We start from the raw sequence: 14,891 nt of genomic DNA on the forward strand, positions 1-14,891 counted from the left end.
TCAGAAAGAGCTTTATTGCCAAGTATGCTTGCACATACAAGGAATTTGTTTTAGTGACATAAGCTTCCAGTACACAAAAACACCAACACACAGACAAAAATTGTAGGCAAATGTATAGGTGTGTAAACAATTGTGCTATAAATGACAATTGAATATGATTAAATAAGATGCAGGGATGTACTAGAATGGAGGGGTAACAAATAAATATAAGGATATTGCACTTTTTTTGCATAAGCATGAGTGGGGTATGTGATAAACATGAAACTGACTTCATATATTCACTAAAAATCACTTAGATATCATTGTTTCAACTTTTTACAGATTGCACTTGGTTTATAAAATTTTAAGTGTGACTTAAGTATTTAAATATATTTTGAAAGTTTTTAATTTTTTTTTACTTTTTTGTGTGACTAATGAGAGTTTTAGGATTTTTTGTGTGTGTGTGATTTAAATATTTAAATACTTCAAATGTGTCTGGATAGTTTGTTCTATTAACATAAACTATTTTTTATTTTTTTAAGATTGTGTTAGTCAGATTGTATAATTCTTCACGTGACGCTGCGCAGACCGTTAACCTCGTGTGACATCATAACACCGTGAGAAAGCCCAGCTTTGTGGATTTGTTCTCGCGATATTTTAATGTCATTCGCCGATCGGTCTGTGCAGTGCCACCTGAAGTCACACACACCTGTATTCGCAATCTTTCAACGAGGCCTGCAGATGTTATTTTTTGTGTTTGCGTATTTTGAGACGACAGTAAAGGTTTTTGAGATGTTTGAGAAGCTGAAGAGAAGTGCGTATGACGTGAAGGACTTCAGGCGGGTCGCTATGAGGAGAAGATCGGGTCGCAAATCTGTTTCTGGTCAGACATCTTCAATGAATTTTTCATTAACGTTAGTCTGAAAATCTAAAACTCTATTTGCTTCAGTAAAAATGTCATCATACATTTGCACTCTCTATGAAATAATTTTGTACAAAATCCAGTTATAATGATCATGGTTGTTCTTCTTGGGAATTCATGAGGTGGGAGTTCAGCATGTGAGTGTTTGAGATCCATACAAAGGTTTAATTGATGTGATGGTTTGTATTGTTTCTGACTGGAACTGGATGAATGTTTCATTCCTGTGAATTATACTTATTTTTGTGACTCATGGGTTTATCTGCTGTTTGGTTTTATAGCAAACTCTTGATCCGTAAATGTTTTGCCAGCAGAGGGCAGCATAAGCTTTAAACTTCATGTAATGATATTATTTCTGTGAACGTCAAAATTTTATGTTGCTTATTGTTTAAAAGTGTCCATGTCTTTAAACAAAAAGTCTTGCTCGTGTTGAGATTTTTTATTTTTTACTTTGGATTGCGTGTTTTATTAAATTAGTTAATCTTTAGCTTGTAAGTTGAATAAAAAAAATTCCAGTCTGTTTCCTAATAGTCTGCTACAAAGACAATCATACTGAAAAGTCATCAAACTACTAGTTGGAAACTGTTAAAAGGAGACTTTTGCAACATCTGCGGTTATTTTTAACAGAAAATCAATTTCTGTATTTGTCAAACATAACTGTTCATGCAGAAAAAGGGGAATTGGATGAGTTTTAAAAGGAGGGAGGGGACATTAAGATCTATAGGCACTGTCTAATGTTCACAGTCAACAAACACAATTCAACAGACGAGAAGAGTCAAGTATCAGGTCAGTTTATATCTGTGTCCGTATTATTTTGTCAAAAAGTACGTGTTATCTGTGCTGTTTAATAATGAACAACTTCTGCAAATATTTCTGCTTTTAATGAAATCACTGCTTTAAAACATATGAAATGTTGCTTTTGTACTGTAAAATAATCACTGTTTTTCTGAGCTCAATCTAATTTCACTCTGGATTGCTGTGTGTGTACAGGTGATGTTTCGTTCCAAAAGTGCAAAAGAAAGATTGTTGGAAATTTCTATAGTGAAGATATTTTTTTAAATGCTTAACTTTGCTAAAAATTGCTTTCTGTGAATTCAGTATATGAATTTTATTAAATTATTAGTCAGTTATAATGAATCCATTGCTGAAAAGCAAAACCTTCTGATGACGATGAAATTTAAATTTGGTTTTTGGCCGTCTTGCTTTGTGTATAGATTCTGGTGATACGTTCTCATAAATCTTTGTCAGAAACTCTGACCTGGAGGAACTGAGAAACCTCACTGAGGAAGTTTGTGTGATGGGCGACAGAGGCCTCCAGAGGATTACATTTCATGAGAGACTGAACCACAATCAAATGAACCTTTACTGTATACATCTGTCATTTTATTTGCAGAGGACAAATTTGACTGTGTTCTCTTAAGGCAGGGCATGTTGTCAAAATTTGTACTCCGCTGAATGTTTATTACTGGAGGTTTTTATTAAAGACGTGTATGTGTGTGTGAGACACCTTTCTGTTCCAGTTTTGTTTTGACTTTATGGTTTTGTGTGTTGACAGGAGATCCTGTATGTGTTGGACAGTGTGATGGTTCAGACAGAAGTTTATTGAGAGAAAGATCTTCAGTGCTGAGAAAATCAGCCGTGTATACAGTATCACCGATGCCTCCTCCACCCGGTAGATTTGCATCTGAATGCCATTTACAATAACACCCAACAGCACAGTTCTTTGTTAGTGTTAGTAATATTGCTGTTTTTACCTGTTGAAAAGGCACTAGGCTTTATTACAGACATTAGACTTTCTTCAAGATCCCATGTATGTAAAGTCCAGGATTTTAGGAGGTTTGGAGGCTTTAAAATTGAGTTGGCAACTAAACAACACAATTATTTAGTTTCTAATGCTATAACGTTCATACGTGTTTGAAGGAAAACACCACCGTTTTTCAATATTTTACTATGTTCTTACCTCAACTTAGACCGATTCCGGTTCTCAGGTAGGTTTTTATACTCGATTCTCGATTCAAATCAATGAATATAGATTTAATACACATACTATATTAATAAAAAAGAACAGTGAACAGCAGTTTACAAGTGCGTAATTAATAAAAAGAAATTAAAAGCCTGTCTTATAAAAAACACATCTTACTTGCGAAATCTAAAATGCTTCCATTCCTCCGTTCAATGTTTGTGGAAATAAATATGAAAAAAATTGATTCTGCTCTTTGAGAATCGATTTTTAATCGACCACGTTTTAAAAAACGATTAATCGAAAAATAGATTTTTTTGCCCAGGCCTATTGTATGGCGGAAGAGCCCGTAGTTTGCTGCACTTCGACCATACTTACTTGTGTAACTACTCGTGTAACAGTCGTTAAATAGGGAAACATGGAAGTGTTTGGTGACTTCTAAATTCATCCCTGTTTGGATCCTAAGGAATGAATGGGGCTAGGCTAAATGCTAACATATTCACAACGCACTATACAAAGATGAAGTGCACGCATTGAAAAAATAGAGGTATGTACTAATTCATCTAAGCTGAGGTAAGAACATAGTAAAATATTGAAAAACCGTGGTGTTTTCCTTTAAGTGTCCAAATACATTGTATCATGGGTCATTATATAGTTGCAGTTACATTTGGTCTACGAAGTTCCTGCTTTTTTCAAATAGTTATATTTTGGTCATGGTCATGAATCACAAGATGTTACAGGCCATAACAATATGTGGCCCTTGACCACAAAACTATCTTATGTAACATTTGTAGCAATAGGCAACAATAATTTGTCTGGGTTAAAATGATATAATTCTTTTTTTTTCTTTTTGCAAAAATCATTAGGATATTAAGTAACAATCATGCTCCATGAAGACATTTAGTAAATTTCCTACATATTTGGACAACTGTAAAGGGGACATATCATGATAATCAGACTTTTTCCATGTTTAAGTGCTATAATTGGGTCCCCAGTGCTTCTTTCATCCTAAAATATGTGAAAAAGAACAACCCAGTAACTTTGTTTTGGTAAACCATTCTCATTAAGCCAGTTGTTCAAATTGTTATATCTCAGCCAAATATTGTACTATCCTAACAAACCATAACTCAATTAAAAGGCTTTTTATTAAACTTTTTAAAAGTTTGGATGGATTCTTTAATAATTGTATGAATTAGTCAGTGTAGATTCTGTTACTGTCAAACTCCATTACCAAGATAGAGTAACAGTGTTGACAGTCGTGTGTGTGTGTGTGTGTGTGTGTGTGTGTCATTGACTAGTTCTTCCAAAACCAAAGTTCCAGTGTCCAGTAAAGACTTCAAATGAACACATCACGGATCAAGAGGAGACGGTGACAAATATGAGTCAAGAGAGGACCACTGCTGCCTCCGAATTTCACAGACATTTTGACAAGGGGTACAGTATATATCAGGTTTCACATGTGTGGATACTATCTGTGAGAAGTGTGGAAAAAAATACTTATTCTGTTTAGTTCTGTAGTAATATACATTTTTGTAACAGTAATGTATTTTTGTCTTCTTATCTTCATGGTTACAGTTGCTCACACTTTTCTCCAACTTGATGATGTTAACTGTTCCCATGTGTACTGGACATAGTTGGGCTGGTTTTCCATTAGACTTCAATTTTAGTTTTATAGAAATGAATACTAAAGCACACGTTTCCTTTAGTCTACAAAATGTATCTTAGCCCTTAAGTCTCTAACAAGATTAGATCAAGTGGGCCCTTAACTTCAGACCAGTGGTGTACATTGACAAGTACTGTGTGTGCACGCATCACAAATGGGGCTGTGAGGAAGACGTCACCCCCTCATTTCTCTTTTTAACCCTCTGCTCCGCCTCTTAAACTTCCTGTAGTGGGTTTTACCATAGACACAGTATTTGACACCTAATACTCTTCTTTCAGAGCTTCACCAGATTGTTCTTCATCCAATCAGCTCATGCAAACCCACCTTAACTCTAAGAGACCAAACTCCCAGGACAGCCAGGAGGACGGATTATTCAATCTGTCACCACCAGGTTCCGAATGGCCTGATTGGTCGGGTTGGTGGTCAGAAGAAGTCAAACGAAGGGGTGTGTTTGAAGAGCAATTGACCCGCACGGATCCAGATCATCTCCAGACTCCCTCAGGAACCGGTGAGAGTGAAAGTGTTCTTCAAAACCATGAGGAACAACTGAAGAACATGGAAAATAATGATGACAAACAAGTGAGTAATCACACTGCGTTCTGGTCACCAATTGTGTACATTTGTGGTGTTTTCTCAAGCAGGGCTCACTAAACTAACACACAACTGTAAGTATTAAACTTAAAGTGAGTATTTCTTTAACTCATTCAACCCTGACCCGAATTATCTTATAGTCATGGGGGTTTTATTTTTTTGTTTGTGATCAGCAAGTTTTTTTCTCTTTTCATAGATGGTTAAACAAGCCCGTAATCTTATCTATAGATCACAATATCATACGGACCAGTGTAGGTTTTTTTTTTTTTTAAATAAACCACTCATATCTCATTTAAATCTAGTTTTTCTTATCATATCATAAGTTTTGATCTTTTCTGTCTATGTTTATCTCATCCTGTCTGTTTGCCCAACCACATGACAGTGTTTTTCCACCGACTGACATCAGTCGTAGGCATTACACAAGTGACATACTATGGTATCAAAACCACGACACCGATGTGCTCTCAAAATGAACACAGGATGTGTTGTTGTTTTTAACAGGACGTCAAAGAGCTGAAACTCTATAAGATTGCCAATGAACTTCTGCAGACAGAGCGAGCTTACGTGAAGCGACTGCATTTACTCGAGCAGGTCAGTGAGAGATTTACAGTGAAATCTTTCTGCGTTAAAACTGTGATGAAGTGCACCTGTGGTAACTCTGCTGGGACACCTGTTGGTTAGAAGTCAGATGTCTCAGAAGAGTGAAGTTGGTTCTTAGAAAACCTTGTTGGTTTATAAGTAGGTGACTTAAAGGGGTCAAATTCTGTTTGTGTTCACTGTAGATGATCTGTATGTGCAGGTGTTTTGTGTCCGACTCTCAGAGGAAGCTGTGAAGGGAACGTTTCCTCTAGAGGTGGTCAAGGGCATCTTCTCTAATGTAGGATCCATCTACACCTTCCACAGCAAGTTCCTCCTGCCTGATCTGGAGACACGGATGAACCAGTGGTGAGCATTGCGTTATTGAACACACATTTATTGTACACTAGGTTCTTCGTTGCACTGTATGGTTCCATAAAGAACCTTTAGAACATTTCTGTTCTGCTAAATTATTTTTAAGAAGTGTATCTTTCAAGAACCTTTAACAGCTTCTTTGATAACCAGATAAATGGTTCTTCTATGGCATTGCAAGCTGTATTGGCTCCTGTCTGACTCTTCATCATCCTGCAGGGACTCCACACCTCGCATCGGGGACATCTTGGCACAGCTCGCTCCTTTTCTGAGGATGTACGCTGAGTATGTAAAAAATTTCGACAGTGCCATGGATCTGCTCAAACAGTGGACGGAACGCTCGCCGCAGTTTAATGCCATTATTCAGGACATACAAGTGCGTGTGCATGGGTGTTACCTGCGCTACAAATATCATGTTTTCATTATGCATTTGGCGTTGAGATGATGATCTGTGAATGTTGTTGTAGACCATGAAGGAGTGTGGAAATCTGACTCTACAACATCATATGCTGGAGCCGGTACAGCGGATCCCTCGCTACGAGATGCTTCTCAAAGATTATCTGAAGAAACTACCAGAGGACGACAGTGACCGCAGCCAGGCAGAGAGTAAGAGAGACGTTTTTTTATCTTTCACATTTGTTAGTTACTGTCAGAAAAAATGGTCAATTAATGTACCTCAGCTGTACCATCAGGCAGTACCTTTTCAAAACATACAGCTTTGCACCTAAAGAGTTCATATTAGTACGTCAGAGGTACATACTGGTACAGAAGAGAGCATAGTAGCACCTCAAAAATGCAAAATGGAACCTCAAAGATGTATATTTTTTAAAGATGCATATAAGTAGGGGAGAACAAGGGAGAAAGTAAAAAAATTAATTTTAAAAGATAATGTTTTAGACAGAGATATATTTTTTTGCTGTGGTCAATGAGTGCATGCACAGAATAAGCGGATAACTATTAAAAATCTGCTTATTATAGAAAACTGTTTTCATGCGTTTACATGCAAATCAATAAGCCGGCTATGCAGTCAACTGCGTTTACATGGGACTTGGAGAATTATCAGTTTTCTCGCAGGCAGTGACGTCACCGCCTATAGTACATAATAGTCGATCAAAAAGCCGACGGCATATCTGTCTTAAGCTGTACTGTTGTATCTCTCCTCGTGTCTGCAGAACCTGTAAATGTAACATGAGCTTTTATTTTCACAGTTTCTCTGCCAACTGCTTTAGTCGAGCGGAGACTTTTATGCGTTACCTTGCGCTTACTTCCGCGTGTGACGTTTATCTTTCATACGCGGAGACATGCGCACATGGACAAAACCGTGAGAAAGCGGGTTAAGGTGTTTACGTGCCACGCGAAATCGGCGTAATGAGCAAAAAACTACCTGTGCCGATCGGTTTTTGCTTACGCTGTTTATGGGCTTTCCCCGATTAATGAAAACCGCTTTATGCGTTTACATGACCCCACGTGTTATCAGTTTATTAAGCATAATCGGCGTAAGACTGTGCATGTAAACGCACTCAATAACTCAAAAGTGTGGTCTAATAATACCAGGTGGAATTTTGAACAAATGTAAAACGGCTTCAGTATAATTTCACTTTGAACATAGGGATTGCACTGTTACTTTTGACACTGTCAGCAGGGATGAAAGTAACACAACAGAACAAGATAGATTGTTGTGTTACATTTGTTTTTATTAAATATACATAACTATGATCTCGTTAATATGTAACGGCAAACATAGTTTGCCATTTATCATTGTAAAAAATAATGAAATTACATTTTCAATTTAATTTTTCAAATGTTTTAAAAGCAACCAACAGTACAAAGTTGAATGGTTGAGAATAAAATATTTTTTCAACAGTTTGAACACTATGAAAATGAAATGAAATCAAATTAGAATAATATAAATTTTCAACATATACAACGCTGTTAGCAGCGGGACAAAAGTAACAAGTGTTACTTTCGTCCCAACAGGAACTCCTGACATTTAAACCTGATTTACTTTTCTTTTGAAAAACTCTTGGAAGTCAAACTTCAGGATGTGTTAGAGCCCTAAATAGCCTGTAGATTGATCAGTATTGTAACACATGAAATGCGAAACACAGCGCGTTATTAGAAAAAAAAGCTTTAGAAATTTACTTATGGTCAAAAACAGCTTTCTGGATCTACACACGGAATATGGTAAGTAAATAACGCGATATTTGTCAGCTCTGTCAAAGGTTTGTGTGCTAAAGATGCTGTCATAGTTTGACAAAGATGCATATATAATATTTTAAGGATGCACATTAGTATCTCAGAGATGCATATAGTATCTTAAAGATGCATTTTAGTACCTCAAAGGTACATATTGGTACCAAATTAAATATCTGTACCTAAATAGTACATATTAAGACTTTTTGCAAGGGTAATGCCCCAGTGACAGCTGGGATACAAATTTTTGACCATTTGGTTTCTAGCAGTGTATGTTTATTTTTGTTTCTAACATCTTAATTTGAAAGGTGTGTAAATAATTCCTTAGGATGGTACTGAATTCACAGTAAAACTTCAGTGATTCAGTCTTTACTACTATTTCTCTGCTGTGGCACCTATTGGAATTGTTCATTCTTCTTTTTCTTCCCCAATGGGAGTCTATGGCAGCCCTATGAACCGTATGTAGGAAAATGATGAAATTTGGCACAGTTGTAGTGGTGGTCATAAATAGTCATGTGGCCAAAAACGGGGTCTCTAGCAGTAACTCTATAGGGCCAACATCAGCTAAAAAATTCAATGTTCAAATGGTTATTACTGGTGATCCATTAGATCTTTGAAAATTCTACTTAGTACACGTGATTGCTCTCATCCCGCTTATTGAATTTGATACTTTACAGTAAGACTCCTCCCATTACAGTAACGGCCATTTTGAAATGTACAGTATTTCGTTTTTTCGGTACTCCTCCTTCAAATTTGGTTCAATTGTTATGAAATTTGGTACAGACAATCTTTGGAGTGAGCCGCATATAAATGACTGAACAGAATTTTGATATTTATTTTTGTCAAAAGTAATAAATGTGCAAACTTAATGAGGTTGACGCAAAAATGGTTCTGAAGCTGTGTCTCGGTCATTCTTTGATCAATCGAAATGAAATTTGGTACACTTCATTTGGACCATGAACTGGGGGTCCATGCCAAATTTGGTGACAGCACCACCTATGGGTCATGAGATATGAAAAAAGGCAAATTTTTGCCCATAACTACTGATCTGTTTGTGAGAAAATTAGGATCTAGGTGTCCATGAATTCCTTACCTCATGCCGCATCTTTCGATGTGTATTATGCGGGGTTTGCCATTTTGAAATTTGACACAAATTGTTAAATCTTTTGAACTATTGGAGATATCCGCGCAAAAAACGGTAGGGAGCTTCGCATGATGTCCTAAAGGTACCTGTGAAGTCAGAGTACATGAACTATAACAGTTCTTATAGAACTGCTTATAACTTCTGAATACTTTGTCTGATATTCATTTTCTTTCTGTGAAATTGGATTCAGTGGTTTATGCCGATGGCAACAATACCTCGTTTGTCATTTTCCTACATTCCGTTCATAAGTTATGTTAAAGCATATGGTAAATGTTTTTTATCGCAACTCTGTTTACAAGGTTTGTTTATTTTATCCCAGGTTATGCTCGTATAATGTTTGGCGCAATCCACACAGACGTCATCGAACAGATTTGAGATTTTTTGAGAAATACCTAACATGTGACATTGTCTATTTGTCATAGTAAATACTGTATATTACATTTTATAGTGTTACTGTACAGAATGTTCTTCTTGTCTTCAATCTCACTTAAGCTTTTTGATTCTCATATACATTGTATTTCTGTTATGTCTGCTATGCTGTGTCATTTCTGCATCTTTGATGATTGCCATATGTCCATGCTTGCAGCTCTGTAAGCTTTTTTCTGCTGCCCCTTGAACCGTGTCAACTGAGTGGCGCATCTAGTATGCGCCTTGGGTGATTGATACGTTCTATGTTGCTTGCTGTGCTTCGGGTGCTCATTGCGCTGAAGGTGCTTGGCCCCGTATCGCTGCTTGCAGCTATATTTGTGTTTGTGTCTTTCTCGATTTCTAAGTTTTCAAACCCATTTTTTCTGCTGCCCTTAACTGTGGGGTCACCTGATTGCTCTCATTGAACTTTATCCAAGAACAACCACAATGCTGATATTGTTTGACGCACAGCACGGTTTAATTTCACTTCCATACTTGAAATGAGTCATCTGAAATCATCACTTCTGCTTCTCGTTTTCCAGAGTCTTTGCACATCATCTCAATGGCTGCCACCCACTCTAACATGGCCATCCGTAAGATGGTAAGACGCTCTCTTACTTGCCACAGACCATGTGCCAATGACAGACCATGTTGGGATCTTATTTACAAGATCTCCATGTATGTTCTCCAGGAGAACCTGAAGAAGCTCATGGAGATCTACGAGATGCTGGGAGGAGAGGAGGACATTGTGAATCCCTCAAATGAGCTCATTAAGGAAGGACAGATCCTGAAGCTGGCAGCCAGAAACACATCATCCATGGAAAGATACCTCTTCCTGGTTGGTCACGCCAGATTTTATGCATGCCAGTCCACACCTGACAATTAAGCTCTAAAGAAATATACATCATCTGCCATAAGTTTTTTTAGAAAGTTGATTCATTAAAACTAAAAAAGGTAAATGACTTCAAGCATCATGTACAGTAATGGTCAAAGCTGTTTAAAGCTACCCCATCTTTTGTCTTTAGTTTAACAACATGCTGCTATACTGCGTGCCAAAGTTCAGTCTGGTGGGTCAGAGGTTTACCGTACGCACACGGGTCAGGGTCGAGGGCATGAAGGTGCTTGAAACCTCCAACGACGATTACCCACACACGTTTCAGGTGTCGGGTAAAGAGCGAACGCTGGAGCTACAGGCAAGGTGAGGACATCCAGCATCTCTTCATCTGAACATAGACTTGATCTTTTGCATTTAGGTTTATAAATATTATTTGTTTTGTTACAGCTCAGAGGAAGACAAAGAGGACTGGATCAAGGTACAAAATTGAATCCTGTGTTTATGATGATTTTAAAGACAGTGGATCAGTTTTAAACAGATCGTTTGTTTGTATATTAAAGGCATTTCAAGAGACCATCGCAATATTTCAGCAGAAAAATGAAACGTTCAAATCGGCCTCTAAAGAAGTGGTGGATGAGGTGTCTGTAAGTGCATGAGTCTTTATGTGCATGTCTGTTTTTATGTTAAGGGGTTCATAGCTCTTAAAGGAAGATGTGTGATCTATTATTTCTTTTAAGTTTATTTATTCATCGTTTTTCAGAAAGAAGAGTTGGGGAAGAGAGCTCCTCGCTGGATTCGGGATAATGAAGTAACCATGTGCATGAAATGCAAGGAGCCCTTTAATGCTTTGACCCGCAGGAGGCACCATTGCAGAGCATGCGGATATGTGGGTTTACCAACATGTGTTTATTATATCTAAATCTAATGGCTAATTGTTAACTTTCTATTGTTCAATTCTTGATCTTAAATCATCAGACCAAAGTACAAATGTTTTCAAATGTCTCTTAGGTGGTGTGTTATAAATGCTCAGACTACAAGACGTCACTCAGGTACGACAGCAACAAATTAAATAGGGTGTGCAAGGACTGCTACTTTATATTAACCGGCAGAGCAGACGCAGAGGAACCGGCTGGTGGGAGGAAAAGAGGAATTCTTGAGGTACGCGCTGATGTCCTCCTGTCATCTTTGAGAAGCGTTTCAGAAAGGTTCTTGATTTCCTCTCTCGTTCTTCACCAGATTGAAGCGGCTCAGGTGTCAGGAAACAGTTTCGTGTGTGGCTTCCTGCAGTACAGCGACAGAACCAAACCGTGTCAGAGGGTGTGGTGTGTGATTCCTCAGCACGACGCATTGGTTCTTTATCTGTACGGTGCCCCGCAGGTGAGCAACACTTTTTATGTAGTCCGCCACCTTGTTGATTCCAAATCGAGGCTGTGAGGGATGGACGTCCAGCGCGTGCGCTTCAAACCTGTTGTTTTGTTTCAGGATGCTGGTCTTTCAGACATCAACACACAGAAGATACATCATTTTACAAATTTCCTCACAGCCTCTTTTTGGAATCAACATGGCGGGAGACTGAATAAGGCGTACAAAGACATGGATCTCTTTTACTAAGCATGCGTACGCACGTATTTGTTCGTGAAATATGCGTTCGGACGTTTTAACTAACAAATCATAAATCAACAAAAACTTTCATACTAAAATTTCCTCTAAATGTTTGCAATAACGTAAGAACAACTTAGTCAACAAGTACGCAATAATCATGAACAAGGAAAAAGAACCCTATAATATATATCTGTGTTATATATTTTTTCTCGTTCATGATTTTTGTGAATGTGTGGTCAAAGTTGTTCTTACGTTTTTGCATACATTTACGAAATTTTATTATAAAAGTTTTTGTTAAAGGGGACAGAGAATGAAAAACCATTTTTACCTTGTCTTTGTTGAATAATGGTAGTCTACCCGCATTCACAAACATACAAAAGTGCTAAACATGCTAAACATGCTAAACATCTCAGTCTCATAGAAATTCCTCTTTTAGAAATGTCAGCCAAAAAACGTCCCAATCTGAAAAACTGATGCTTATGACATCACAGGCATCTCACTGACCCTACACTTTAAAATAATTGGCTACATTTTTTGAGTGGCAGCAAAGTCAGCCAATCAGTAAAGAGATTGCAAGTTAAGCCAGTAGGGGGAGCCAAATAGGTGCAAAACCACTTGTTTAAAATCCCCCACCCTAATAGAGCTATCTGAGAGAGTTTTTAGGAAGCTTCTAAGGCATTACAGACCCAAACAAATAAATTTTTGTCTACATGTCACATCACAGAACAAGGATAAATACCCCGTTTAATCATTCTATGTCACCTTTAAATCATGATTTGTTAGTTAAAATGTCTATAGCACATTTTACGAACAAATTTGTGCGTACGCATGCTTAGTGAATAAGACCCATTATTTGCATGTTCAACATCTTCTCTTGGCCTTTTTCCAGGATGTCAAAGCCCAGTGTACGATTCCACTCCTGGGTTACCAGGTTGAAGATGTTCAAAAACCCGTGGATCATCCTCCTACCAGCTTTCGTCTGTGTCAGTCCAAATCCGTCCACTGTTTCACTGCCGATACAGAGGAAATGAAACTGCGCTGGCTGAGAGTCATCCACAAAGCTGTGATTGGAGAGACGCCAGAATGCCAGACGCCGTGCGATGATGGGCCTGTCAACGGCTGTCACGACAGAGGACCAGATCTGACGGCGTTGTGTCTGTGACGTACAACTTCACATTACATAACCGAAGCACTTACAGAACTTTCTTGTATTTTAATGTGTACAAATCTTTTAGTGATCACGTGCGGTCAGTAGATCAGTCAGGGTGCTTGTATGATCATATTGTCGGACTTTATGCTTGGCAGACCAATGATGCTTTGTGATTCGAGTCTTGTTTATATGGTGTTCGTCTTGTTTACCGTCCCTGGAATTTTGTGCACTACTGCTTTTTGTAAACTGAAATTCACTATTGAAAATAAATTGAATAAAAGTGTATATCTTTATCCCAACTTCTCCAAAGTAATACCTGCACCATGGCTATATTTGTTCTAAACATAACGCATCTAAAACTACTGAATTTGTTTATCGGATTTGCATAACATCTATATGTGCGAGTATGTTTTGAATACATTTCGTTTCCTTTGAAAGTCGCACTGACTGTGGCAGCTCTGTTATGTGTGGACAGCTGTGTTTTTGACACGGTTCAATCAGCTGATTTTCATAACTAGAAATGATCTTCCTCATGATCTCCAAGAAGTGTTTCAAAGACCCGAACATCCATTAACAACTGATAAAGGGTTCACATAGTTTATCAGGAAAGAGATTTAAATACAGGAATTGTGAAATATCCCTCATTACTTAAACAGGCCGAAATATCTACCACCTTCATTCTCTCCACAGGAGCATAGTTAAGTGCATTAACTCTTGGAAACAATACAAGTGGTTTGTGTTTGATAAAGGAGGCAGTCTGTACTTCAGGAGAACTGAGCAGAGGAAGTGACACAATGAAAGCATCATATCACTTCCTCTTCTCACAGTTATTCTGAACAATGATCCTGTGGATGATCATCCTGTCCCACGCAACAAATGGGGTCCAAAACAAAGCCTGCTAGACTACTCCTTACAGTTAAACGTGCCTACGTTTCCAAAGAGCTATCGTGGTTTTATCATATGATGCCATGACTAGACCACATTGGCTCATCTTCATCCTCTTCCTCCTCATGGATGTGTTTGTGATGTACTGCTGGTTCCTTAACACATCTCTATAAAGCCCTTTGAGACTCAATCTTGATTTAAATAATGATAAGTCTTTTAAAGATAATCAGATGAATATGAACCTTAGCATCATGTTAACAACAACAACAACAACACAAAGGAATTATCATGATGCTGTTTATTTTTTTATCATTTTTGTATAAAATCATTAAATTAAACATATCTATTCAAAAACAAGTTATGTTGATGTGTTTGCTACACCTCCTGCAATTTCCAGTTGGACATTATTATAGATGCATGTTGAAGGTTTTACACCTGAATAAAAAAATAATAAACAAACACTAGAAATAAAGAGTATTTCAAATATATATATATTAGGGCTGTCAAAAGATTAATCGTGATTAATCACATCTAAAATAAAAGTTTGTGTTTACATAACATATGTGTGTGTAGTGTGTATAATTAATATTTATATATAAAAACACACACAGTCA

At 37.5% G+C, this 14,891-nt stretch overlaps 1 protein-coding gene across 2 annotated transcripts; it reads left to right on the plus strand.

Moving 5' to 3' along the window:
* Window positions 1-675: 675 nt before the first annotated feature.
* fgd4b (FYVE, RhoGEF and PH domain containing 4b) lies at window positions 676-14,514 on the plus strand. 2 transcript variants are annotated; one of them, XM_065273360.2, is made up of 17 exons: window positions 676-862; window positions 2,454-2,570; window positions 4,157-4,292; window positions 4,800-5,100; window positions 5,614-5,703; window positions 5,912-6,057; window positions 6,280-6,436; window positions 6,528-6,666; window positions 10,348-10,406; window positions 10,497-10,643; window positions 10,831-11,003; window positions 11,088-11,118; window positions 11,201-11,284; window positions 11,401-11,526; window positions 11,649-11,798; window positions 11,877-12,017; window positions 13,132-14,514. In XM_065273360.2, exons 1-17 carry the CDS (start codon window positions 721-723, stop codon window positions 13,402-13,404), a joined length of 2,412 nt encoding a protein of 803 aa, XP_065129432.1. In that variant the 5' UTR covers window positions 676-720; the 3' UTR covers window positions 13,405-14,514. The 2 variants fall into 2 exon arrangements, with proteins under 2 accessions (XP_065129432.1, XP_065129433.1); XM_065273361.2 differs by lacking the exon at window positions 676-862 and adding an exon at window positions 1,618-1,684 and having other exon boundaries at window positions 13,132-14,513.
* The last annotated feature ends 377 nt before the right edge of the window (window positions 14,515-14,891 follow it).

This window comes from Paramisgurnus dabryanus, chromosome 1, assembly GCF_030506205.2.
Source record: "Paramisgurnus dabryanus chromosome 1, PD_genome_1.1, whole genome shotgun sequence".
Lineage (NCBI taxonomy): Eukaryota > Metazoa > Chordata > Actinopteri > Cypriniformes > Cobitidae > Paramisgurnus > Paramisgurnus dabryanus.